Consider the following 25459-nt stretch of genomic DNA (forward strand, 5'->3'; position numbering starts at 1 on the left):
TTAATCTGCTCTCCAAGAGATGCAAGGACCTTAGGGAGGGAGGGAATTCAGGATTGAGGAAGGAGGGGAGAGGCAGATGGAACTTCCGTGAGTGGTGGCTGGGAAAGCTGACCTGCTCTTTTCCAACCCTGTGAGGGGATTGCAACCTTTTTTGGGCTGACAGTTACAAATTGCATTCAGTTTAGAAGTCCCTCCTTAGACATCCACCTGTATATGCTTGTGATCTTGGTGTAATAAAACCATACTTGGAGATGAAGGGGAATTCATCATACTGGTTATTAGCCTCATTTCTGCTTTCAATGTGCCTTTGTAAACTCTCATTGTTCCTTCATCCTGTTTTCTTTATCAACTTCATTTTGGGGGTATATTTTATCTTGTTACATTATGCATTTATATGAGCTCCCATAAATTCTTTCTGGAACTAGAAGGTATATGAAAGAATAAATGCATAACTAATCTAGGAAAATGTTAACAGGTTATTTCCAAGAGGTGAGAATACAAGTGATTTTATATTATTTTTCTAGCCTTATTGAGATATAACTGATGTACAACATTGTGTAAGCTTAAGGTGTGATTATTTGGTACATGTACATATTGTGAAATAATTTACCACAATAAGGTTAGTGAACACAACACGTCCCATGATTGCAATTTTCTTTTTTGCTGTTGTGAGAATGTTTAAGATCTACTTTCTAAAGGTGTTTTAATTATCTTTTGGTCAGCTGTATGCATTTCCAAGTATATATGTATGTATATATATTATATATTTAGTTGTAATGGACAATAATTCCTTTTCTGATTATATATATAAAATCTATAGATGATCTAATTAGATTATATAATCTATTACATATATATGTATATATACATGTATATACCAAGTAATATATATATATATATGCTTATATATATATACACACATATATATATATCTGTATTATATCAAATGCAAAAGAAAATGTTTATGGTAGGATTGGTAGACTTCTCCAGCAGAAAAATACAGAAGGTGGTAGAGAAAGAAGACCAGAAAGGGGTTAAATTTGTCTTAACTTTCCTTTAACCATGTGCTTCTGTGAAAAAGATGGGAAGTACAGTTTAAATACAGTGGTTCATTTGAAATAGTTTGAAAAAGAAATGCTCTTCTTTTGGTTTCTTTCTTATGTATTAAATAATAGGTCATGAGACATAGTTTAAAGTCAGTAAATACAGGTGTATATATTTTTTTTTAAATAAAGATTTTATTCATTTATTTGACAGAGAGAGGTCATGAGTAGGCAGAGAGGCAGGCAGACAGAGAGTGGGGGGAAGCAGGATCCCTCCTGAACAGACAGCCCGATGCAGGGCTCGATCCCAGGACCCTGGGACCGTGACCTGAGCCAAAGGCAGAGGCTTTAACCCACTGAGCCACCCAGGTGCCCCTATATCTTCTTTTTTAATAGTTGGAATGTTTGGGGTCGCCTGGGTGGCTCAGTGGGTTAAAGCCTCTACCTTCAGCTCAGGTCATGATCCTGGGGTCCTGGGATCAAGCCCCGCACTGGGCTCTCTGCTCGGCAGGGAGCCTGCTTCCCCACCACGCCTCTCTGCCTGCCTCTCTGCCTACTTGTGATCTCTGTCTGTCAAATAAATAAATAAAATCTAAAAAAAAAAAATAGTTGGAGTGTTTGGATGTAATGTCATTTAAAGATTTATTGTTGAATATTTGGGTTGTTTCTACCTTTATTTGGCTAAAATGAAATCTTAAAGTGTGATACTGTCAGGTCAGACTGTTTGTAGGCAATGTCATTAAACACAAATATTCATCTTTCATCTTCAAGATCTACAACACTCAGATGACCATTCTGTGCCCACTTCCTGGGCCTCCTGTGTCCTGCGCAGTTGCCTTGTGCTCCTTCATACACCTGCTTCTCTCTAGGTCTCAGACTACTTTTCCTTCACAGAGTTTCTGCAACCTGATCTTTGGTCATCTAGTTTTATCTGTTGCCATTTATCCAGCAGTCTTAGCTAATGATGATTGTGATCTGAATCAGTAATTTCATTTGGAGGTTGTAAAATGGTACTTTCCAATTCTACTATGGTCTCTTAACTGATTTTTTAAATACAGCAATATACAAGGAGGGAGACCTTTCCTAGAATCAGCAATTCAATCAAGTAAAAATTCCACACCTGAAAAAAAAATTAGCCATGCAAGAGGAAGATTCTTATTTCTCTATAATCTGCACTTCAATTGCACACTGGCAAATAAGGATAAAAAAAATCTAACTGTACAATATTTTATGTAAACATTTTCCCTATAAGACAAAGAGTCGAGGACATATAAAAGCAAAACCAAAATAATTTATTTGAATCCATCTGTCCTTGAACAAAAATAAAAATGAAACTTTAGTATATCATTTCCTTCAGTGTTTTATGTCTTTTCATAAAGCCAATGGTAATTGACAGTCTAGAAGGCAATCTTGCTGTTGTGGCAGCCACCCTCATTGTGTGGTACAAATACCAGGAAGGAAGTTTGGGAATAAAATTTTAAAAATTAGTACAATAACTTAATAGTAATGAGAATTAATAAAACAAAACCTGCTGGAAATTTTTACAAATATAAAGTTTCCACATTCGTAAATTAGATAGGATATGCAATGTTGATGAAAGTGAAAGTATAGATTAGAACTAATTGAGCTTGTTAGAGAGACTTGATATGAAAAGAGTAATTGGAAAGTCCCTTCTTTTTCTTCCTCTTAGTCACTATGATAAAGACTGTCCACTATTTCCCTACCATCTTCCTCTACAGCACAATGCATTGTGTGTATGCTGGAAAACCTTCAGTATAATTTTTATAAATGACTCCATTCTGCATTTAAAAGGAGTAATGAGCAAGAGGTATTGGGCTTGATTTCTTCACTGATTCCAGATGAATATACATTTCCACTGTTTTTCCTCAAAATGTTCCTTCATTATTTCACTCCAATGCACTGGTTTACCCATGAATGCTCACCTGGCAAAGAGATGTTACAAGATATGTAAAATATTCTACAGAGTTCCAGTTCCACAGGTAGAAGAACCTTAAATTCTTTTATTCCTTTCAGTACCTGCAGATAATAGAAGTGTTTGGAACTAGTTCAAGAAAATTACATTTATAAACCAATAAGTGTAAGGAATAAGCAATCACTAAATTCTGCAGATAATTTCCTTTTGAAAGTAAAGGTTTACTCAAATGTCCTGAATTTAAAGATACTAACTGCCAGTCAAGGGTTCAAAACAAACTATCAGATTTCATTTAAATGCTATTTATTTATTTATTTATTAATTTATTTATTATTTTATTATTTATTTATTTATTTATTTAAATGCTATCAACAGATAGCATTTAAATAAATGTAGCTATAAGTTCAATATCCAAATAAGTAGCCTGAGTACTAAAACATGAAAACAGGTCAACTTACCAATTTGTTAAACACCAGTCCAATTAGGTAACAGACACATGCACTAATGAAAACAACACTGTTAGAATAGTCTAAGAGCCAAAGAAAAGAATTTTGTTGGCTGTCTTTTCTATCTCAGAAGCAACTGTCAAATAGAGGTACAACAAAGCAGAAAGTTATTATTCTTTATCCACAGCTTGTACATTCACTATGGGAAGTGGGGAGGAGAGAAATTGACTAGCCACCTATAATACTGCATTATTCATAAAATTGACCTTAGAGTTTAACTGGACTTAAAGAATAAAGCCATAGGCAATCAGAAGAGAAAAATGGCCTCTACATGTTTAGGGAATATTTAATTATTGAGGAATATTTATTCTACCAAGGACCGCTAGTCTTTAGTTACAATAAGCAAACAAGAGCTCGCTAAACTATGGAATCCTTAAAAGAGAGCCTTATTTAACCTCTATCCCTAGCAGATAATGTTCTGGAAATGTTTGTAGATTGACAGTAAATAAAATAAGTGTAAAAAGGAAAATTCTAAGAGATTTTAGAGAGAAGGGAACAGTCTTCCAGAGAAAGAAGGAAAAGGAAGGGAAGTTCAGAGAGGGCAGATACTGAAGAATGGAGGTGAAGAGAGAGTCCTTGGAAGACAACACACAGAAGGGAAGCAAAGGAAGATTAGGAGGACAGGGAAAGAGGTGAGCCTAGGCAATGGAGACAGAGGACTGGTGGTGTGAACTGGGGTTCTCAGGTTGCTGCCCCTCAAGGGAGCATGTCCTCAAGAATAGTTTTGAATAGCCCTTTATGTGCTTGAAAAAGAACATTTCTGCCTTATTTTCAACCTTCCAAGTTTATTTCTCAAAATAAAGTTTTATATTCCCAAGAAACTCTAAAGATACTGCTCATGTCTGAAAGCAGTCTAGTTTCAGAGGGTGATTTTCTATTTTAACTTAGAGAACCACGTTTTTGTTTTTGTTTTTGTTTTTGTTTTTACATGCAAAACCAACCTGATCACTTTATTTTGTGTTCTGAAATTACAGCTGCCATATTCTATATCTTTGTAAATAAATCAGCATTTCTTTTATTACTGGGAGCTTTAAAAGATAAACCAAGTTTTCATTTGGCTTGTTTACAGTCTAAATAAAAAAAATAGACAATGCAGAATAAATGACATATAGAAAAACACATGAACTTAAATTGGATAATATTCTTAATTGGGTATAATCTTAAAGTTGGGAAGCAGACATACTCTTAAAATTCTTTCTATTCCTTACATTTAACTACAACAACAACAAAAACAAATCCCTTAATTTTCTATTCCAGAAGTAAAAGGAGTCAGGTATTATTTTAGAGAGATTTTTTTTTTAACCATCATGGAATAATATTTCGCCATTGTGTTCTACTAGATTGATAATATAATTCATTTAAGATTTTATTTATTTTTTTATTTGAGAGAGAATGGCATAAGGGAGAGAGGGGCAAAAGGGGAGGGAGAAGGACAAAGAGACTCTGGGGCTCCTTCCCAGGACCCTGAGATCATGACCTGTGATGAAATCAAGAGTAAGATGGTAAACTGACTCAGCCACCCAGGCACCCCAATAATATAATTCTTTAAGACATTTTTTTCTTTTCTTTTCAGACCAGAAGTTCCTACCTCTGTCAGGGTCTGCTCCTAATTTACCTGACTCCCTTTTCTCCAGGATCCCTGGGTTAAGAAGAGATGCACTGATGGGGTCCTCTGAGGTGTCCTGTCACTTAGCTGTTAAATGAGTGCATAGTCCCCACCAAGACTGGGTGCCCTCCCCCTAAGATGATTTCCCATGCAGTCATCCACTGCTAGCTGTTATTTTTGGTATCTATCCAGAGGTGTGCATGAATTACTTCACTAGAACTGTTTCTTTTGCCAGAGGGGAAGTTCCTGTGTGTGGTTATTGATGTTCTTTTCAAAGTCAATAAATGACAAATAAAGAAATGATGGAAGACGATTTGTGGCAGTTATGCCTGCAGGCAGCTAGAGCACAAAAGAGGGAAGTTCATTTCATTATTTCAAAAGGCTGTAGGCTTAGTTTCTCCATGGTGGGGAAGGGAGGGCAACTCCTTAGTGTCAGGCCTGAGGTTAACTGGTAAGTAGTTTCCTGGCTTTGGCCTCAGCTCAGATTTTATCCTCTCTGGCTGGGAGGCCAGTCCTTGCTGTGATTCTGTTCACTTAGAGTAGACTGCTTTGAATCTGTTAAGAGGTTGGATATTTGATGGTGATGGTGACCGTGCTGTGCATGTTTTGTGGTTTTTTTTTTTTCCTGGTCCTATTCCCAGTGACAAATCATTGGCTCTAAAATCACCACAGCCATTGGAAAATCATCAAGATAACCAAAATGATCAGGCTTGAGAACTGGCCTGAAAATCTCTTTCATATCCAGACTCACCGGGGGTAAATGCTAGATTCCAGAGCTCTGCATCTAGTCCACTGGCCCAAGTGCACGACCCTAGAAGATACTTGTGTTTGTCTATTTTTTCCCCTAGAATTATTTTCCATTGGGGAAGTGTTTTCAAATGTACAGAAGCTACAATTTCCTGTTTTGGTATTTTTCTTCTGAGCCTTTCAATAAATTCTGGGGAAAGCTGGGGCTGAATACTTAGCCCCTCCACAATAGCATCACCAAACGCAAGTTCATACTTACTCTGGACAGTCATGCTGTTGGGCAGGGATGTGCTGAATGACTTCGTAAATTGTACTGTGCAAATCTTGTCCTGATACACCATCAGAGGCTGAAACAGACCTACTTGGCATCTAGAAAATATGACACATTAAAAACAATTAGCAGAGAAGTAAAGAGTATGTCTATTGAGTAGTTGAAAACAACTGGAAGTAGTAATGATTAGAGAATTAGATCTGTTTATCTTCCCTACAATGTCCATTTTCTCCTTGCTACAGTTTCCTGCACTTACCCTATGATAGTTTATGTGGCAGCATAGCTATGAAGTCAGAAGAGGAAAAGCTTGACAATGCTATCGCTTTTTTTTTTCTTCATTTAAGAAAAAAGCTGGCAGTACTGTAAAGAAAATATAATAGAAAGAAAAAAATAGCAAAAGAGAAGATACCAGGACAGCTTAGAATCAGAGAGCATGTACGATTATCCTTTATATTACATCTCAAATAGCTTTTTGACACTGTTTGCCAATTATATGTGCAAGGATGGTTGAAAAGAAAGAATAATATATAGACAAAAGCCCTCATCACACTGTGAGTTAATATAGACACTACCAAGAAATACAGAACACACAAAGGGAGATGTTTGGTTTGAATTCAGTCATGGGCTCTAACTAAAGGCTTGGAAGGGTGTGGGAAGCACTGCAGTATATTTCTGCCTGGTAACCAACATGTATTTTATTGAAACTGGCATTCTTGTTTTATTAACTCCTCCTTCCTTTTATCTGATGATTTTCTTCTTGTAAACACTGCCTTCCAGTTAGTCAGCTGAAATCTGGTTCCCCTCCTCATCCCAAGCTCTTCCAATTTTCAACATACTTCCAATGGATCACTTTCAGTCCTTTGTATTTATAGAGCATTGCCTAGAGGACTCTTTGCCCTTGATAAATCATCTGAAGAATATGTTATCTCATTCCAATTTAATCTGCTACATTGTACTGGAACACCTTAGGCTTGTGTTTTCTTTGGAAACAGTTTCCATTCCACTTGCTAAAGTTCTCATATGCAGCTTTATGATTCATCCTATCATTTCTGTGCCAAGGAGATTTTGGTTTAGAGTTTGTACAGTTGACCCTTGAACAAACCTGGACTGAACTGCACAGGTCCACTTATACATGGATATTTTTCAATAAATTCAGGACAATACTGTAAATGTGCTTTCTCTTCCTTATGCTTTTCTTAGCATTTTCTTTTCTCTAGCTTACTTTATTATAAGAATACAGTATATAATACAAATATACATTAATTGACTGTTGATGTTACTGGTAAGACTTTTGGTCAATAGTAGGCTATTGTAGTTAAGTTTTGGGGGAGTCAAAAGTTATAGGCAGATTTTTAACTAGGTAGCCTTGGCATCCCTAACTCCCATGTTGTTCCAGGGTCAAGTGTACTTGAGATCAACTCTTGAGTTTCTTTGGTATGGGGGTGTTCAAGGGCTATGACAAGAGCAAACTCTAGGTAATAACTAACTTATTCACCTAAGTTCATATCAGAGCTGGCAACAAGTAATACATTTGTTCATTTCATGCCATTGTTTTCTGTCCAATTCCCCAAAGAGGTACTAAATGGACAGTAAAATGTACAGCAACTAGAGAGAGGAGGAAGATTCCATGTGTCCATGTACCACAAGCTGAGAGATGATTCTTATTTTTAAAACTCAGAAGTTAGTTATTTAATTTATTTCCTTTCTTAACTTCAACTTTGAGATCTTGGCTTTATTATTATTTTTCCTTTTCTTCTCAAAGCCACTGCATTTGGCTGCTAATCTTCACACATAACTGCCATGCTGGCTTCTCCTAGTGCAGGTTCTCCTACATAGGTCCTGCTCCACATCCTTTTCCTTCTGTTGTTGGTGTTGATTTCTTACTTCTTCCCAGTGAAGAATCTTAGCTGATTCCTCAGGAGTTTTCAGCTTAGAAGATGGGCATGGCTCCAGACTGCGTTATTCTACTTATGACAGAAATAAGTAGGGCTTCTGATATGTAATCAGAGCACTCATTTCTCTGCCCCCAAGTTCTTGAGGATTATAGCATTTTGAACATACAGGTCCCTCCCAGTAACATCTTGAAACTGAGTACTAATTAATCACAAGGTTAAATTTAAAGTTTCTTACATAGATCTCACTCCTTTCTCATGAATTCCTAGGAATAAAAACTGCATTATTTTAAATAAAGAAATTGTCGGCTTCAACAATTCCATTCCAAATCTTACCAGTTCTTCAGTTTCCTTCTCTCCCACTTAAAAGCTACACCTGAGAGGGGGCTTTCTGCTGTGGGCAGAAGCTGTTTGAAATAATTGATCTACAAATATTTGTTTTTTTCTTTTTCACTGTAGAAGTGAAAGGTGAGCCAGTGCTGTTTGAGATTGAATAGGGCAGTGCTAAGCTTTGATGATGGTGTTACCAACGTGCCCTCAGGAGGATGAAATCCAATCAGTCTCCCTCTATTACTCACATAGCATTTGTGAAAAGGCTGCGGCTAAGAAGATTACTGTATGAACCTTACTCATTGGTAGAATTCACTGAATAGGTGAGGTAACCAATCCCTAATGACAAACAGTTCTTAAAAAAAAAAAAAAAAAAAAAAGGAAATAAAAAGGCCCTAAAGCAAGTAGTGTGTTTATGGCCCCTTCCCTAAATGAACTATCTTAGGGGGGAAAGGCAGCAGAGGTAAGACTGTCCCTACAGAGATCTATAAAAATGCTAACGACCTGATTAGCTCAGAGAACATTCTTTAGGTCTGTTAAACAAAACAGATTGTTTTCAAGACCTTGTCTTTGCAAACTGAAAAAATGTTTCAGATGGTGTAAAGGCCCCCCTTCTCAGGTCTCAGGCACCTTTAGGATGACAAATAAAGATGTGTGCTTGCATACTTTGGATTTATATGGTACCTTTCTTCTGAAGAGCATATGGGTATGATTAAGGGTATGATCAATTGTCTATGCAAGCTATAAGGGGAAGGGAAGGGAAAGTGAGGAACAGAAAGGGCTAGTTGGTGAAGTGACAGGCTGTAGCCATCAAGGTGATGCAGAATGATTTAAATCAGGATCCCCTGGTCCCCTATTTGTTCAGTTCTCTTAATTTCAACCTAGTTAGTTCTCTCTTTGCTGAGCTTACCAGGTAAGAAATGTTTACAAATTAATGTAACTTCCTAATTCGTGTTAGCCTTACTTATAAAGGCCAAGAAAGATGCTTTATTTAGCTCCTCAGATCTGGCGACATCATTCACTACAGAGCAAGTGAACTCTGCTGAGGGTAGCACAGCCATTCGACCACACTGCCCGAGCGCTTAACTGAAGGCCGCTTACACCTCTGGTTAATCAGCCACTAGGAAAACCAACCCTGGGAACAACAGAAGCATCTGGAAAAGCAACAAATTCATATATTCCGAAGTCATCCAGAGCATCTTCATGGCCTGAAATGTAAAACAAATACTACTTACAAATCAAATGCCTCAAACTACTATTGTAGCTTTTTTTTAAGGCTTTGTACAACTTATCTTTATTGTTGCTTCAAGTGGTATGAGTATCAAACCAATTTAAGGTTTTCTAATCCCCTACAGTCATATTGCCATTAAGCAGTGTTAGAAATCACTCCTTCCGAAGCTGAGAATTGAAACTGACTTGGGACAATTATTCTTAAAGCCTGATGTGGGAATGGCGTATTCTATATTCAAATGAACGCGTGTGGGCAGGCTTGTCCCTTGTAACTCTCAGTTACCAAAGAGCACACCAAGGCTTTTCAGCCTGGGAGTCACAGCATCTCTTAACTACACGTAATATGTACTGCACCCTGCCAGATCTAAAACAGATACCATCAGAACTAATAAGAATACATAATTACATACAGCTGCCCATTGGTCCAAAATATAATACAAGGCAATATCGAAATCACCCAAACTATCATCTGTAAAATGATGGGAATGGAGTGGTTGGGAGGAACGAGATGGTCTCTGGGGCTTGGTAAGAGGAAGCAGACCCACATTCACGAAGCATCCAGGCATATTAGGCACTCCACCCACAACATTGTATTTAATTCTCACAGCAACCTTGGTGTGTGTGTGGGGGGGTGGGTAGTTATTATCTTTATTATATAGATGAGGAAGCTGAGGTCAGGAAAAATTAGTTTTCTCAAGGTGACATTGGGGAAAAGTAGCACATACAGCACTGAAACCCACCTCCACGTGACCCCCAGTCCTGAGTTAAAGCCCCATTGTTAGCTTAACAACAATTCTGTATGGAGTCCCTAGTGAATGGCAATGAGGGGCACTGCTGGGGACAAAGCAGCAAAACTGTCAAAGCTCCCTTTCCTCTTCTCCCTGGGCTGGCGCTGCCCGCATTGTATCTGCTTTAGGAATGAATAAATTGAGAGGGTCCTGGGCATTTTCAAAATAATACAAGGATCAATGGATTAGGACTCAAAAGAACTCAGTGATGGTGGGCAAGTGACTTAATCTCCAAGCTTTGGTTCTCTTGCCTGTAAAACGGAGTTGAGTGCCTTTCAGGCTTATTTTATAGACTTGCGTGACTTAGATAAAACCAATACACTTTGTAGAGTGAAGGCAATATTCAAAGGTAAGAGACTGTTTGTATTATATCAATATTAGATTACATGAATTCTATTTTATCAATAGTACATTATATGTAATAATTAATATCAACAATATTAATTCATATACATTAACACTGATATTAGTCCCTTTCAGCATGGCCATTACCTGAAAATGTTTGAGCTTTCCTGTATTCTGTTTCTGGCCTGAAAAGACAAATGGGCATTTCTGTCAGTGATAATAATTGAGGAAAAAGCATTCAGGAAAAAAATTATTTTTGTAGAAACATATGCATTACCTGCCTTCTAGCTTCTGTTTTATAACTAAAACCAAAAGAAAAAAAAATAATAAGGTACTTTTTAGTACACATATAAAACAATTTGCAAATTTCCTTTCTAATTTTAACCCACCTTTGTAGGGTTGATATTTTTTCCACAGGAAGATAAGACACATGGATATAATCAAAAAGAGTGATATTCCAGTTATACTTGCTAAAGGAGACAATGATTTCCCTTTTTGTGCAAGCTTCTCCAGTCCTAAATAAAAAGACATTTTAATATTTTTATTAAAGATCAATAATAAATTACTATGGAGTTTGATTTATTTATGCTTTATCTGGGGACATTACTGGACCTATATATTATATATTATTTCTTTTGTGTGTGTGTATGTATGTGTGTGTAGGGAGAGAGAGAGAGAGAGACAGCGTGTTAGCAAGCAAGAATGAGAAAGTCCAAGCAGAAGGAATGCACTTATTAGAAAACACAGCCATTTGACCACAATGGCCCAAACTCTCTAAGGATATTTGTGGTTGGAAATGTGGTAAGCTACCAGGGATAATACTGATGTGTTGTACTAGAGGTAGCAAATAGCTTACGTCTTACTTTCCAATAGTGTTCACTGTGTTCACTGCCATTAACTTAGGTCTGTTTGATCTCATTGTATAAAACATCCCCAGTTGCTGAGTTGTTCTCTTTCCTTCCATCTCACTCATTCAGTATAATTCAGGTACATGGAATTTCCAGGCAGGTAGTACGTTATTAAAGTACCAGAGGGGAGGTGTTTACTTCATAACACTCCACTAATTTTTGACCAATAAAGAAATTTTAATTCCTAAAATAGAATATGTGTGATTGTCAATAAAATATTTGAAGTCCCACATTGTAACTAGAATTCACTTTGCTTTACAAGTCATTCCTTTTAATATTCCTGTATATTTTACTTATATATTTTATTAGAATTCCTATAATATTCCTATATAATTTTTTCAGTTTTGTTAGTTTAATAATCCATAAAGCAAGTCAAGTACTAAAAAAAAAAAAAAGAACAAGCCAAACTGCTCCTTGCTATGCAGGCCTTTCTGATCCAGGTCTCCCGGGGGTGTGGGGAGCCCCCCACAGCAGCCCTGCCACTGCCACTTCAAGGCCCAAGACCCACAAATAACAGGGGGAGGCCCAGTCCTCCAGGGGAGGAAGTTCAGCTGGGCAGACAGGGCTGATGATGTGCCAACGAGGCCCTCAGGGGCCCAGGAATCCCTCTGACAGAAAGTCCAAGTCTCGGAAGGCGGAAGGTGGCTTTCTGGTGGGCGGTCAAGGGGCAGTGGGGGTCAGGTGGGGTCAGGGCCAGTGGCAGCCCCGTGAACTATATAAAATATGGGGTAATAGCTAACATCTGCCTAGTGCTTATAATACATCAAACTCTGTTCTAAGAGTGTATGATATATATTAACCCATTGAATGTTTGCAGCAATCAATAAGGAAGTATTATTATCATCTCACAGATGAGGAAGCTGAGCCTTGCCCAAGGTCACTCAGCTAATAAGTGGGCAGAGGCCACATGTGGCCCAGGCTCTTGACACTTCGTGCTGCCTCCCTTTGATGTTATTTTTTTTTTAGAAGCTTTTATTTATTTATTTGAGAGAGAAAGCAAGAGAGACAGCGCACAAGCCCGTGGGAGGGCCAGAGAGAGAGAGGGAGAAGTAGGCTCCAGGCTGAGCAGGGACCCTGGGATCAGGACCTAAGCCTAAACTGAAGGCAGCTGCTTAACTGACTGAGCCACCCAGCGCCCCCCTTTGATGCTACTTAAAACCAACAAATGGCTACCTTAACACCTCTTTTAGACCTCTTTTAAACACCTCTGTTTAGTCACAGAGTTCATCTATAAAGTGGGAAGTAGTTGTGACCTGCAGCTAATGTGAGTAATAGATGTCTTCCATAAATCATGTGAATCAGGTATTCATTTGGAAATGAATTGTGGAAGTTGCCTGTCCCAGTCCAGCTTTATGTGGGAGTGAATGTCATGGGATATTGCTTCCATCCTGGAGTGGTGAAAATAGCCTGGATAAACCTGGGTACAGTGAAGAACTTGGTGGCCACCCAGCTCCACAATAAATATCCAGGCGGTACTGTGTTGTCTTCCCCAATAAAGGCTCTGCTGAGGTCTCTAGCAGCAAAGATAGGGAAAAAAAACTTAGTATTTCCCTTCTTTTACTGTGGCTGTATACATACTCTCATGGCTATCTAGAACACTTCCATCTTTTAATCTTCCCAGAATCTTCACATAATATAATATAGATCACACATGACAAATTACAGTTAAAAAGTCATGAGAATCATAGTATCTCTTCTAATGTTCTCACACAATGCTGTTCACATATTCCCCTTAAGTCCTTAAGAGTTAAGCAAGGTTGTTTTTGCATTATCAAAAATCTTTACTATCTCTGATGGGAAGTTTATAAATTTCTGATACATATTCAGAGAACTGTATTCTTTTTTTTTTTTTTAAAGATTTTATTTATTTATTTGACAGAGATCACAAGTAGGCAGAGAGGCAGAGAGGAAGAGAAGCAGGTTCCCCACTGAGCAGAGAGCCCAATGCGGGTCTTGATCCTAGGACCCTGAGATCATGACCTGAGCCGAAGGCAGAGACTTTAAGCCACTGAACCACCCAGGCGCCCCCAGAGAACTGTATTCTTAAAATGTTCTTTCTGTGGGATGACAATACTGGTGCAGTATTTATTGCCTTTTTTTTTTTTTAAAAGATTTTATTTATTTATTTGACAGAGAAAGAGATCACAAGTAGGCAGAGAGAGAAGGGGAAGCAGGCTCCCCGCTGAGCAGAGAGCCCAATGCAGGGCTTGATCCCAGGACACTGAGATCATGACCTGAGCCAAAGGCAGAGGCTTAACCCACTGAGCCACCCAGGCACCCCGCATTTATTGCTTTTAAACACATCTTAAATTAAACTCAAACTTTGGATAGAAGAAATAAATGCAGCGCAAATTGGTTTAAAATGAATGAGAATGGTGATTTTGGATTCTAGATCTCCACTAGAATATCAAAAAACTTATTAGAAAGATTATTTTTCCTTCTTCTCTTTGTGAAAAATTTATCCACTGTTGGAAAGCTGACCTTTTAGCTTGAACTGCTTTTGCATTTGGGTGATCTCTTTGTGAGGTTTAAGCCTTTCTTCAGATACTCCACTCCTACTTGAAGGGTTTGTTCTTTCTAAAGAGCTGGGCAACACTGGGTGAGCCATTTGACTCTGACGGCCTTGATTCTCACACTAGTGAAATGAGGAGGTTAGAGTGAGAGGCCTTTAAGTTCTCTTTCTTCTCTAACGTTCTAGAATTTGAGGCAGCCAGAGAGTTTTACATGAAATAATACTTCTTATCTTAAAAAATGTGTCTAATTCTTATCTAGTGCCTAATACTAGTAGAGCTATATCAGCTTTCTTTTGGCTATTTGTATGGTTTATCTGTTCATCCTTTTATTTTCAATCTTTCAGTATCCTTACATATAAGATGTATATCTTATAAGAATCAAATTGTATTTTTTTGCATCAAATAGTATTTTTTAATCCAATTTGATAATATTTGTCTTTTGGTTGGGATATTTAGTACATTAGCATTTAATGGAATTACTAATAAATCTGGTTTAGTCTACAATTATCATTTTTTCTATATTTCCTCTACTTTTATCTCTCTTGTTTTAATTTGGATTAATCAGGATTTCATTTTATTCCTCTTTTCTTCTCTAGCTACTCATTAGTTGTACATTTTTCTCTGTCTCTTAGACTTTGAGGATTAAAAAAAAATTAGCCAAAATTAATACTTTTACTGCTTGCCACTTCCTCTGGCCTCCACAATACAAAAGTAAGTTCCATATTAAAGATGAGAAAGCTAAGACTCCAGGATACAAAGTTGAACTCAATAATGTCTGACTATAATTCTATGTTCTTTCCACCACTTCCACCTGATCATTATATAAGAAACAGAAGTCCTTCCACTCACTAAGCCCAAATCTATTCAGTTCTACCAACTGAAATTACAACAAATAAATAAAATCTTTTTCTGCACGATGCCTTCTCAGTTGTTTATTGAAACTTTCATATCTCCCCTGAGAATTCTCTTCTTCAGATTTAACATCCCCAGATGGGTTATTGTTCTTTGTATGACTGATTTCCACATTCTCTACTGTCCTAGAGTTAGAATTTTGGAAACCCAACAAAAGCTAATCTATTTTACTTCTAAAATAAAATTCAGAAGGACCCATACTCTGGTGTGGTTGTCAATAAGATAAAGGCAAATAGAATACTCTCTTGAAACACCACTAGAGATAGAAAAGCAATGCAAAAAAAAGAAATACTAAATAACAAAGTGGCATAATTTAAGATATAGTATATGGTTCGGACACCACTTTTAGCAAGTAAATATCCAATATTAAAATCAAAACTAGCCAATTTTCAGATATGCACAATTAAATGTATAAGCATTATATGTATATAAAACAAAATGTATATTTGTTTTCCACTTATTTGCTATAGATGTATCATATCAGTAATAATGTAAATAATTCAAAAAAATTAAAGTAACATTTACTAGGTATAGACAAAGAAATAAGTCTCGGAGAAACTAAAGTATTTGCCATAGTCAGTAAGTCATAAAACTAAGATAGAACATAGGTTTTTTTCCTACTGCAAGTTCAATTTTTTCCTGTTAACTCATGGTCAGAGAATGGTTTTGTAATACAGGTAGGCTCCTATTTATCCAGTTTTACCTCTAACTTTTTCTGACACCACACTTGGTGTGTTTTAGCTCTTTCACTTCCTGATAGAGTGCCTTCACTAAAATTCCCAGCTCCTCAAAAAAGTATCCAGTGATGGGATGCCTGGGTGGCTCAGTTGGTTAAGCGGCTGCCTTCGGCTCAGGTCATGATCCCTGAGAGCATCCTGAGAACGAGTCCCACATCGGGCTCCTTGCTCAGCAGGGAGCCTGCTTCGCTCTCTGCCTCTGCCTGCCACTCTGTCTGCCTGTGCTCGCTCTCGCTCTCTCTCTGACAAATAAATAAATAAAATCTTAAAAGATAAAGTATCCAGTGCTAATTTATTCTTGCCAAGTTTCTGCTATGTACTTTACCATGAGAAAAACTACAGAAAAGCATTTTGGTATAGTCTCATTTGTTTTTCCCCCTTAAGCCTGAAAATATGCTAATAATGATTACTTCCAAGTACTTCTCACTCTAATGGTGAAGTTACACTCCTGCATACATCAGCTCTTCGCCAGGCACTTCTGTGATTCTGAGGCTCAGCTGTTGATTTACCATGCAATGATTGGACATCTTCCATTTTAATAAGACATCTTCTTGCCTCTCCTCCATTTTTAACTTTTTGCCCCCCCAGCTTTTAAAAGATTTTATTTATTTATTTGACAGAGAGAGAAACAGCAAGACAGGGAACACAAGCAGGGGGAATGGCAGAGGGAGAAGCAGGCTTCCCACTGAGTAGGGAGTCCCAGGACCCTGGGATCAAGACCGGAGCTGAGGGCAGATGCTTAACAACTAGCTACCCAAGCACCCCAGCTTTTGTCCCTTTTGGTTGGTGTTTCCTAAAATGATTGAATTTGCACATTCTGTCCTACAGAAGATCTTGCTTATTCCTTTTACCATTACTTCCTTATCTCTCTAATTAACTAATTAATTATTTTTAAGTAGTCTCCATATCCAACATGGGACTCAAAGCCATACCCTGAGATCAAGAGTTGCATCCTCCACTGACTGAGCCAGCCAGGCACCCCTACTTCCTTATCTCTTCAAGACTCCTTCCTCATTGCTTTCTTGTCTCTTTTCCCCTTGGCCCCTGTTAGCCCTACATCAGAGAAACACCCTTTAGTGACCAGTGTCTGTACCCCCAAACCTTGGTTATGGCAAAACCAATCATCCTTTTCCTGGAGAATGAGGAATAAGGGTAATCTTTTTTCTAAGAACAAATGATCTTCCCTCTTAGGCCCCCTTCTTCTCTAGAGCATTCTAAGTCTCTCCTCTCAACATTGATTCTCTGTCTCAGAACATAAAATTTGTACCCTTTCACAAAATAAAAAAAAAAAGCCAAATAGTCAAGGATCAAATCAAGGGGCACAGCTGCTTCAGTCTCAGCTCTAGGCAAGTGTATTTTGGAGAGATGGACTTCCAGGCTCCAACTTAAAAATATGGCAGCAGGAGGGTGCCTGGGTGGCTCAGTGGGTTAAAGCCTCTGCCTTCGGCTCAGGTCATGGTCCCAGGGTCCTGGGATCGAGCCCCACATTGGGCTCTCTGCTCAGCGGGGAGCCTGCTTCCTCCTCTCTCTCTGCCTGCCTCTCTGCCTACTTGTGATCTCTCTCTGTCAAATAAATAAATAAAAATCTTTAAAAAAATATATGGCAGCAGGGAAATTCTGATCCTATTGCTACGGAGAATGTATAGGAATTCTCAATGCGGTTCTGGACACCGGCAGGAGTCCCGTTCTTTCTTTCAGACAGTTTTCTACTGTTTAGCACATAGCATGCTATTCTCTTCATTATTTAAATATGACTGACTCATTTACCAAAGCCCTAGTGCAAATGCTATTTGCCCCCTCCTTAGGCAAACAAATAAAATGAAATAACATATTAAGTGCAAATATGGGCAGGAGGTGTGGTATCCATGGTATCACAGCCCTGCTGTTTGAGAGACTGCACCCAGAACAGGACAGCCATATGCTACCAGTCTGCACATCTATTCCTAGATCAGAATGGAGTTCTGAGATCTCTACCATTCAATCTGTGTGCTGATTATGGTAGCTGGTTCATGTCCCTGTGGAGATGAAAGTACCATATTGGGGGTGTGCTATTTCCATATTCCTCCAAGGCCCCACCAGACAGACACTGTTATTCTGTGCTAGGTGCTCATGGGGATGTCACCTAAGTTCTTAGGGTGTGGATGTCAGGGCTGTAGGTTTTTCTCAGCCATTTTTTCCAGTGGCCCAAAATGAAATACAGCTCCTTAAGACCTTAAACAGGAGAAATTTCTAAATAGAAGAAATTAGTCAATTTATTTTCCTGCTTTGGGTCATTTTCTTTTTGTCTTCTATATGAGAAGATGTACAATAGAAATATAAAAATGATAGATTTCTCAGGATCATGTGCAAATTCAAGACATTTCTATTATATCTAAATCTCAAACCACAGCCATGTGGCTCTTGGGAACTCCATAATTTATATATTTGAATGTCTTCATTAAATGTGAACACTTGAATCCTGATCATAAATATTTTCATTTTCTGTATATGGCATGTTACAGTAGTGATCTAGACCCCACTAAAATTTAAAGCATGGACACCTGCTTTCAAGGAAGTCCTTAATCAAAAAAATAAAATCATTGATTTTTTTCAAAATACAAGTGGCAATTGATTATTTGAATTGCTAGTTTTTCCTTGAAACTTATATTCTAGATATGATTTTAGTTACAGGTTTCATAATTTCCCATTAATATGAAAGCATACATGTGTCATGGATAAACTAGAGTATCTCTTTGTATCCAGCACAAAATTAGTTAAGGGGGTGAAAAAATACACACTATCCTATATATGTGATCTATCTTTTAGAAAGACCATAGTCTTGTTGATATTCTCAATCAAGAATGTCAAAGGAGGTAGTTTATATAGTGATTAAAACAAGGGATGTGAATTCAGATATTATTTTATCACTTACTAGCTGTGTGACCTTGCCCATTATCTCTGTTTTCTTTAGTGTATCTCCACTGAGATAGAAAGGTCAATTAATATTTCAAATTAGTTGTGAATCATAACCCATGAGGTGGAAGGCACCATCTGGTTGAGTCTTACCCAGATATTGGAGACAATCATCATCTTCTCTAGCCTTCCTCTCCCAACCACAGGTACCTAATAAAACTTCATTATATCCTGATCTTATTTTCTTTCCATATTTGTGATCTTGGAGTCATCTCTGGCTCCTTTGTTGCCCTCTACAGCTCATTGCTGAGACTTTTTGGTTGGCCACATCATTTGCCTCAGTAAAAACAAAGAAGCTCCTCTATTTCTTACTACTGGACTCTGGTTACATCAAACACAACTTAGTTTTGAAAATTTCTTAAAGACAGGTATTTATCCCTCAAAATTATTTCAAATTCTCCACCAATCTTTTTTTTTTTTTTTTTTTTTAAAGATTTCATTTATTTATTTGAGAAAGAGAGAGCATGTGGGGTGGAGAGGCAGAGGGAGGAGCAGACTCTGCTGAACAGGGAGCCCAACGACATGAGGCTCAATCCCAGGACCTGGGACCATGACCTGACCTGAAGGCAGATGCTCAACCAACTGAGCCACCCAAGTGCCCCATTTCCACTGATATTTTTTTTTTTTTAAGATTAAAAAAAAAAATTTACTTGACAGAGAGATTACAAGTAGGCAGAGAGGCAGGCAGAGAAGCAGGCTCCCAGCTGAGTAGAGAGCCCGATGCAGGCCTGGATCCCAAGACCCTAAGATCATGACCTGAGCTGAAGGCAGAGGCTTAATTCACTGAGCCACCCAGGCGCTGCCCCCCATTTCCACTGATCTTAATATAGATTGCTCGCTTATTAGAGTGGATGGTCAGTCAGTGCTCAGTTGGTGATGTTCATTTTTTCACCATAGGTTATTATACACTTCATCTCCATTGCAGAGATTCATTAATTTGGAAAACTTTTAAGAAATCAGATACTTAAGACATACTACTCATTTACTTTGCCATTTCCTGCTGTTTGAGTTAAGGTTCTGTGGACATACGGGGGTTGAAAAATAGCTCTAAAAACCACAAAGAGGTCACTAATGTTGACAACTCTGAATCCCTCTGAAAAATAAGCACCTGCTCTTCTTATTTACTATAATAACAAATACCTGGTCTTTGTACAGGTCAAACAGGTTTTTTTATATTTTGCAAAAGGCAATTAATTGAATTAAAGACTGTAGCTGTCTTTGGGCTTTGGTAATAAGATCTTAATCAAATATTGGGGGCTTCTGATATTATGAAAATGCTTTGGCTAAATATTAATGGGGAAAGTTCAGGCAGTGTGAAAGGTTTCAATGTGATATACAAGTACATATTGTAGCCATGTTTTCATTAGCAATGAGCATGAGGAACAAGTCTAACATGACAACCAGATTGCTACTAAATTATTTTATATGCTTAATTATGGCTTGCTTTAAAATTATGGTTTGGTTAGCTGCTGAAGTAAAAAGCTGGTTAAACCTATTAAAAATTTATTATAATAGAAAGCAAAGGATGCACCTTTGACATGCCTGCTACCCATAGTAGGTTGTGATCATTTTGTTAGCAGGAATTTTTTTTTCAATTGGCATTCTCAATACTTACCCCAGTATTTGGCCCATAAGAGGTGCTAAATAATGAATTAAATGAGTGTCTGATTTATAGCACCCTAAACACATATATGCTTTGGGGAACAATAAGGGTAATATAGTATCTATTGCCCAAATGACAGAATTCAGGTAAAAATTCCAGAGATGCATTGTCCAGTATGGTAGCTACTAGACACATGTGGCTATTTAATTTAAATTAAAATTAATAAAATAAATTCAGTCCCTCAGTTGCATAGCTAAATTTCAGTGCTCAAAAGCCAGATGAAGGTAGTGGCTACCATATTGGCTAGTGCAGATATCAAATATTTCCTTCATTGAAAAAAGTTCTGTTGGATAGCACTTTTTTTTTCTTAAGGTTTTATTTATTTGAGAGAGAGAGAAAGAGAGACCGAGCACGACTGGGGCACAGAGGGAGAAGGAGAAACAGACTCCCTGATTTGCAGAGAGTGCAACACAGGGCTCAATCCCAGGACCCTGGGATTGTGACCTGAGGTGAAGTCAGACACTTTACCGACTGAGCCACCCAGACACCCTCGAATAGCACTTTCTAGAGAGTGTGGTATTTTCTTCATATTAAAAAAAAAACAAACCAAAACCTCATTGTTCCATTATATAAATTCCAATATATTCAGATGACTTCACAAACATGAATACTCTCAATTTTAAGGAATACTGGGAGGATTCCTTATATATGTCTTTGTCAATTTGTAGTTTGTTATATTCTTACAATTCTTGGTGGCTTTTTAATAGGTTCAAAAGAGGTGCCTCGTTAGCGCAGTAGGTAGCGCGTCAGTCTCATAATAGGTTCAAAAGACTAGAGAGGAGCAAAACAAAACAAAAAACCACCTTAAACATGTAATTACCACACTTATGCCTGTTAAATATTGAGATTCCTAGATCCTGCCTTCAAGATCCTGACCCAATAGGTCCGAGGTATCTTAACGAAAATACATTAGACCTCCCCAGGTGATTTTGATACACAAGGCCCAGGGGCCACATATTAAAAAATTAAGCCCTAAGAATTACAAGGATTCTTACTTCACTTATTCTTACTTCACTTATTCAATAAAACATATTAACTCTCTCTATATTATGGGCCCCGATCTAGGCACTAGGGCTATAAAGACAGAGAAAGAGAAGATATCAATGGAGAAAGTATTGATGGGTGGTACTTTTTGCACATTTGCCCCTGTACCACTAATAGGCACCTAGCTACCACTCTAAACCTGCTCTCAGGTATTCTCCAGGCGGATACTGACTTGTCTTTGTATGCAAAGCTGAGTCCAGGAAGAACTTGATACTAGCAAGAAAAAGCAGAAAAAGGAGAAAAAGGTGGAGGATGAGGACAAGGTGGAAGAGGGGGATGAAGAGGAAAACAGGGAGAGGGGAAGGGATAGGAAGAGGAGAAGAAATTTAAGAAAGAAGGAGAGAAGAATGGGTTTTGAGAGGTAGAAAGGAAGGAGAATGTATAAACTTGGTGACTGGATGTTGGACAGGGTAATAAGCAAGAGAAAGGGGTCTGGAGTGGCATTTAGCTATCTGGTTCAGGTTGGTAGACAGTGAGGCCATTCACCTAAATATGGAATACAGAAAGAATTGTAATTTGGAGGGGAAGAAGATGGTTCACTTTTTTTTTTTTTTTTTAAGATTTTATTTATTTGACAGGCAGAGAGGCAGGCAGAGAGAAAGGAAGAAGCAGGCTCCCTGATGAGCAGAGAGCCCGATGCGGGGCTCGATCCCAGGACATTAGGATCATGACCCGAGCCGAAGGCAGAGGCTTTAACCCACTGAGCCACCCAGGCGCCCCGATGGTTCACTTTTGATATGCTTGACTTACATGCTGCCTCTGGCATTTCAAATTAGAGACACCCAGAAGGCAACAGGGTATAGAGTTTTAGAGCTTTAAAGATACAGATTTGGGATGCACCAGTGTTACATGAAACCATGGGTGTGAATGAAATCATATAGGAAAATAAAATTATACCATAGAGAGAAAAGAGAAGGCTCAAAAGGAAGGGAATTTGGTGGACATACATTTTTAGGTAGTGACACTTAACTTGTTGTGGATTGATGAGCTTTCTGAAAAATCAGATGATTTCTAGAGAATGTCAAACATCACAGACTTAGAAAATGTTACAGTTTCCAAGGTGTTGAGACTCCTTTTGAGAATTTCCATATTTCAGGAGTTTAAATGATGAAAGAGGAAGGGAGGTCCATGAAGGACAGTGAGAAGAGGAGTCAAATTAGTAGGAAAACCAGATTTCCAAGTCATGGAGATTTAGTCACCTGAGCTAACACAATAGCAAATACAAACCAGGTTAAATGAGTAGCCTGCTTCTCTTCTATTCCTGATTTTAAAATCAGGAAAGCATAAATTCATATTTAAGTCATTTACTGAATTCTCTTTTTGTTCATAGTCCCTCAGAGTTAGCGACTGAATTCTCTTTCCATTCTATTTTGGGTTTTCTTTCTTTGACTCATAGAAGCCATGGATTCGTTAACTCAGGAAAGAGAGTTTCTCAGAGTTTATCAACAATCCACAGTAGTTTTTTCTCTTCCACACAGGTATAAAATAGGGCTATAGCAAGGCCAGCTTGAATTTGTGTTTCCTTGGGATCCTTGCCAAAAGGATCTTACCTACAGAAGTGATGATGACTGTGAAATGAGCTTCATCTCGCCGTCCAGTTACATTGTTGTAAGCACAGCACATATAGTCAGTTGTCTTCTGGGCTACCTTCTCAGATGCAACTTCCAAGCGAGGCCCGTGCTTAATGACATATGTTGTATTGTCAGTCCTCCGGATCCAGGAATAGGTATTGGGGGGATAAGAATCAGCAGAACAATAAAATAAGATGGCCTCTCCAATGTCAACAGTGAACACTTCCCCTACTTTTAGCCCTTTGTCAGAATTAACTCGAAGTCCATAAGGTCCATCTGCATTGATTAAAAAAAGAAATAAAGGGATGGCATAAATAATCACAACATAGTTATAGAGTTTGGGAGAGCTCAGCAGCATTTTACTTTCCATGAAAGTCTTCAAGTTAAACTTGGGCAAATAGGTACTCATTTAGATTCCCAATAAATCATGAGGACCTAGAAATGTGTTATTCTGATATCCATGACAATGGAAATTATTTGAGATGTGGCTGAACTTATCTGAGAGTGAAAGCCTTGAAACTTAGTATGTAATATTAAAGACACTGCCATCATAACCGTGTGCTAAGATTTTTTTTATCATCACTTTAAAAAAAATTTACATTCAATTAATTAACATATAATGTATTATTTGTTGTGATTCATCAGTCTTATGTAATACTAGTGCTCATTACAACACACACCCTCCCCAATGTCCATCACCAAGTTACCCCATCCCTCCACCCCTCTTCCCTCCAGCATGTATGCTAAGCTTTTGAGTAATTAATGTATTGATAAATCTGTAATTGTGTTAGACAAGTACCATCTTTCTGAAACCATAATTGTACTTGAAAGCATATTAGAAATAGATTATGGCCATTATTTTCTCATTAACAACCATACTTTGAGTATTATCTATTTTTCTTTTTAGTTCTAAGGGAGGTCATGCAAATATTTACAAAATATAGTTTCACATGGAGCACAGATTTATGCAAATAGATACAGAAGTGTCCCATATTTTCATGACATATTAGCAATGAAAGAATTTAAAAAAATTTTCCCTGCAAACCAAGCTTAGAGTCCTCTTTGGAAAAAATACATCTTCATTATCATTAACAAATATTCATTGATTGGGACACCTGGGTGGCTCAGTGGGTTAAGCCTCTGCCTTTGGCTCAGGGCATCTGGCTGTCTGCTCAGCGGGGAGCCTGCTTCCCCTCTCTCTCTGCCTGCTGCTCTGCCTACTTGTGATCTCTTTCTCTCTGTCCAATAAATAAAATCTTAAAAAAAACCAAAATCCCCCCCAAAACAAATATTCATTGATCACCAATAAACTAATCATGGATATCCCATAGTGTTTTTCCTTACTGCAATTTTCTTGTGGCATTTTGCTATGTGTATGGCACCAAATTGCCTGTAGATGAAGACATATTTCCCATTGCTTTCTTCAGAAAATAAAGACAGAGATGGAAAAATTTCCCAGCTAGATAAAGTCTATCTTGTTCAGTCTAAATCCTGGCTTATATTCTAAAAACTTTAAGGCTTAAATATGATTGTACTCAGTTTTCAGCTGATCATCACCAACATCTATTGGCTACCCTCCATATGAAAGCACTTTAAGTACTTACACAGACAACTGCATTTAATTTTCAAAGCAACCACATAAGGTAGATGTTATTATTCCCATTATAAGATGTAGGAAGTGACATTTAAAAATTAATTTTCCCATGGTCCAAAGTTTTTAATAGCAGAGCTGGAACTCTAAAATATATGCATTTGATCATTCACATTACTGCCCCCCAAATATATATCAGAACAGTTTCTTGTTGTGTAACTATAGTATTAGCTCTACAATAAGTTAAAATTATCTCATTATATATGAATTCTGTACTCAGTTAATCAAGTAATCAGTCAACAAATTCTTATTTGAGAGATACTATTAGACAATATATTTAATACAAGAGAGAAAAAATACATAAGATACAGTTCCTACTCTCAAGGAATTAATAACATGGAAAAGGCAATGGATGGTTTGCTCAGTAATAACCTGATCTCAAAGGTTCTGATTTTATTTTTTAAAGAAGTACTATTTATCTCTCATTATAGGGAATAATATGATGTAATGATTACACAGTAGTCATTATCAGTTATCACTATGTTAAATCCTGATTTTGCCAATAATTAGTTAAGTATTCTTCAGAAGTCATTTAAACTTTTAGGTCTCACTTTCCTCACCTTTGCTACAAAAAAGTTGACTAAATGAATGGTCACCAAAGTTCCTTCTCCCTTTGAAATACCTTTGAATGACTGATACCATGCTAAAGCTATTTTGGATACTGGGAAGCCAACCTTAAATTTTCAGATTCCCAGAGTGGTTCTCTTTGATGTCAGTATTTTCTGACCAATGTACTGTTGGGGAAACACATTTCCTAAGATAAAACAGAAACTAAAGATGCAAAACAATAAATTATATTTAGCTAGGGAACACAAAC

The 25459-nt window shown here is 37.6% G+C and overlaps 1 protein-coding gene across 3 annotated transcripts in view; it reads right to left on the minus strand.

The window, feature by feature from the left end:
* Positions 1-5029: 5029 nt before the first annotated feature.
* LOC111147439 (HEPACAM family member 2) overlaps positions 5030-25459 on the minus strand; it is a 40557-nt gene continuing 20127 nt past the window's right edge. For 2 of the 3 annotated variants that reach the window (XM_022503447.1, XM_022503448.1), the window contains 6 exons: positions 22971-23267; positions 11081-11206; positions 10969-10993; positions 10839-10876; positions 9463-9536; positions 6027-6204 (listed from right to left, as the gene is read on the minus strand). In XM_022503447.1, coding sequence (XP_022359155.1) covers positions 6091-6204; positions 9463-9536; positions 10839-10876; positions 10969-10993; positions 11081-11206; positions 22971-23267 — 674 coding nt within the window. In that variant the 3' untranslated portion in view covers positions 6027-6090. Of the gene's footprint in view, positions 6205-9462; positions 9537-10838; positions 10877-10968; positions 10994-11080; positions 11207-22970; positions 23268-25459 lie in introns of all 3 variants that reach the window. The other variant, XM_022503446.1, reaches the window with a different exon arrangement.

This window comes from Enhydra lutris, unplaced genomic scaffold (assembly GCF_002288905.1).
Source record: "Enhydra lutris kenyoni isolate GAN:26980312 unplaced genomic scaffold, ASM228890v2 scaffoldscaffold16, whole genome shotgun sequence".
NCBI classification, from domain to species: Eukaryota; Metazoa; Chordata; class Mammalia; order Carnivora; family Mustelidae; genus Enhydra; species Enhydra lutris.